Source organism: Tympanuchus pallidicinctus, unplaced genomic scaffold (genome assembly GCF_026119805.1).
Source record: "Tympanuchus pallidicinctus isolate F22 unplaced genomic scaffold, pur_lepc_1.0 scaffold11, whole genome shotgun sequence".
Classification (NCBI taxonomy): Eukaryota; Metazoa; Chordata; class Aves; order Galliformes; family Phasianidae; genus Tympanuchus; species Tympanuchus pallidicinctus.
The window spans coordinates 904,187-906,704 of record NW_026294627.1 but is presented as its reverse complement, the minus strand read 5'-3'; the positions used below and the strand labels follow the sequence as shown (position 1 = coordinate 906,704).

Sequence of the window (2,518 nt, the reverse complement as noted above, 5' to 3'; positions counted from 1 at the left end):
TGACGCAGCTGGAAGCAGCCCTGGAACTGACGTGCACCCTGAACACGGTGGCGTTCCAAGCCCAGAAACAAGCCCAGAACCGGGCTGCTCCTGCCAGTGCGCCCTGGGTTCTTGAGGAATGTGGGCCGAGTGCCCGCTGGGGGTATGGCCCAAACCCAGCTCAGCCTGGACTGTGCCAGGTGAAGTGAGGTGTGGGGAGGAGACAAGCCTGTCGTCAAGGTCCCTACCTGCACCTGCCTCAGCGAAAAAAAAGCAGGGAAGGATGAAGCTGACAAATGTGTGGGAGGGGGATCTCTGATCTTTATTGTGTTGGACTTTTAAGACCAGAGTAAGTAGGGGAGATAGGACAAGGAGGGATGGTTTTAAATGGAGACAGGGGAGGTTTGGGTTAGATCTTAGGAGGCAGCTTTTCCCACAGAGCGCGGTGACACACTGGAACAGGTTTGCCAAGGATGTTGTGCATGCCCCGTCCCTGGAGGTGTTGAAAGCCAGGCTGGATGTGGCTCTGGGCAGCATGTTCTACCCTGCACATAGCAGGGGGGTTGAAACTAGATGATCACTGTGGTCCATTTCAACCCAGGCCATTCTGTGAGTGGCACACGACTGCTCGTACGTAGACTCGGGGGCTGTCCGTGGGGACCTTTGGCTCTGAAGTTGTTCCTGGGAGCAGCTTCATTCCTGGGACAGCCTTCGCCATTGGGCCCGGCTCCCGCTGCCTCTTTGGGGTGAGCAGTGGGAATGGTGAGCCCAACGTCTCTGTGGAGGAGGGCTTTGGGTGTGGGTGCGCCCTCGCTGCCTGGATGTTCCCCTGCGTCCGGGCACTCTGGAAGGCCTCGGAGAGCTCGAAGTGGCAGATCTTGTTGATCTGTGGGTGCCACTCAGCTCCCCTGGGGCTGGCGTTTGCTGGCTGCCATGGTGTCCTCTTGGCCGGCTCTGGGAACTCGAGAGGGCCAGGGAGTGCCCTGCACGGCATGTCTCTGGTGCTCAGTCCTTGCTCTCCCAGCCTGTGGTGAGGCTGAGATCTCCCGCTGAGCCCCAGAGAGCTGCTGCGGTAACTCACCCCCTTCTCTCTGCCTGCTCTCTGCCTCCATGGTAAAGGCATTCGCTGGCATCTCAGCGGCTGTGCCTCTCTTGGAGCGGTTCCTGTGCCTCATAGCTGTCCCATTCTGGGTCTCTGCAAGAGAAGGGAGGGGAAGTGATGAGCCCCTGGTGTCCCCAGCGTAAGATCCAAGCTTATCCCGTCTCATCCACTCCGTCTCCACTTCCAGCTTCTCCATGAGGCTGGGGCACATGTTCACGCGACAGCCAAGGGCCAGGCCTGCCGAGACAGTCCCTGGGCAGGTGCAGCACTGCAGCCTTAATGTGAGCAGAACTGGGCAGAAGGACACCAACCTGCGTGGGATGTGGATCCCCATGATGTACATTTCCTCAGAGAATCCACTGTAGTCTCGACAGCCGGGGCAATCAAAGTAGTTCATGCCAGCACTCAGTGCCAGTTGCTGCAGGAGAAGCATAAGCAGGGTGAGCGTGAGCAGTGCCTGGTGCTGCTGAGCGCCAAGCGTGCCTGCAGGGTGAGGGGAGGGCTCTTACCTGGACGCAGGCCCAGTGGAACCAGGCATGCTGGCACACTGGACACACCATGGTGTGGTAGGACAAGCTGTCCCCCACAGGCTCGAGGCAGATGATGCAGTTGTTGCCTTCTGCTGGAACTTCCCGAATCATCTGTCGAGGGCAGTGCTCCCAACAGAAGGATCTGGGGGAAGATGGAAGGGATGGGCACGGTGAGAAGTGCTGCGAGGAGGGCAGAGGTCCAGGAAAGAGCGCCCAGGCCCTGCCTCTAGCTCTGGCAGGCCGCTGGCAGGTGGAACTGCAGGTGCTCCGAGGCTTGGCTGCTGCTGACAGCCCTTACCTGTGCTCTCTGTAGTGCTGGCTGATGCATTCCCCGTCTGCGGCAGATGGAAGCTGCGTGTACAGCCGCTCTCTGCGCATGTGATGGCAGCCCCCCTCTCGCTGCAAACACAGCATTGCTGGAAAGAGCAGAGCAGCCCCATCAGCAGCAGGCTCAGGGCTTCCACGGCCGGCCCCACACCTCCGGCAGGGCACAGGACGTGGGCATTGCTGGGCTACCCTCTACAAAGCAGCCTGGGAGACAGGGCTGATCTCCTATGGGCAGGACTTTGTCCTGGGGGCGGTTGGAAGGGCTGTGATTGCTTTCCTTGGGTCCATACTAAGCTGGTGTGAGCCCTTCCTGGCACAAATCTGCCTGCTCCGTACAGGTCCTCACCTGCTTGTTAGCCTGCTTGACCTTGTGTGTGATGGCAGCAACCGGCAGGCCCCCAGTTCTTGGTTTGGAAGTGATGTTGGCAAACATCTGTAGGAGAGAAAAGAAGAGCAGGATCTCATTAGGACAGAAAGAAAGGGAGCATCGCCGGCGGGAATCTGGAAGGAGCCCGTGGGGGAACTCACCAAGCAGAACTCGTGGACACGAAGGCCAATCGCAAAAAGCATGTGCCCGCAG

At 59.3% G+C, this 2,518-nt stretch overlaps 1 protein-coding gene across 1 annotated transcript; it reads right to left on the bottom strand.

Annotated features, from left to right (window-relative positions):
* Positions 1-350: 350 nt before the first annotated feature.
* LOC128074885 (G2/M phase-specific E3 ubiquitin-protein ligase-like) lies at positions 351-1,739 on the bottom strand. The gene is made up of 3 exons (XM_052671182.1): positions 1,591-1,739; positions 1,393-1,499; positions 351-1,174 (listed from the first exon to the last, which is right to left on the bottom strand). Exons 1-3 carry the CDS (start codon positions 1,720-1,722, stop codon positions 1,114-1,116), a joined length of 300 nt encoding a protein of 99 aa, XP_052527142.1. The 5' UTR covers positions 1,723-1,739; the 3' UTR covers positions 351-1,113.
* Positions 1,740-2,518: the final 779 nt, after the last annotated feature.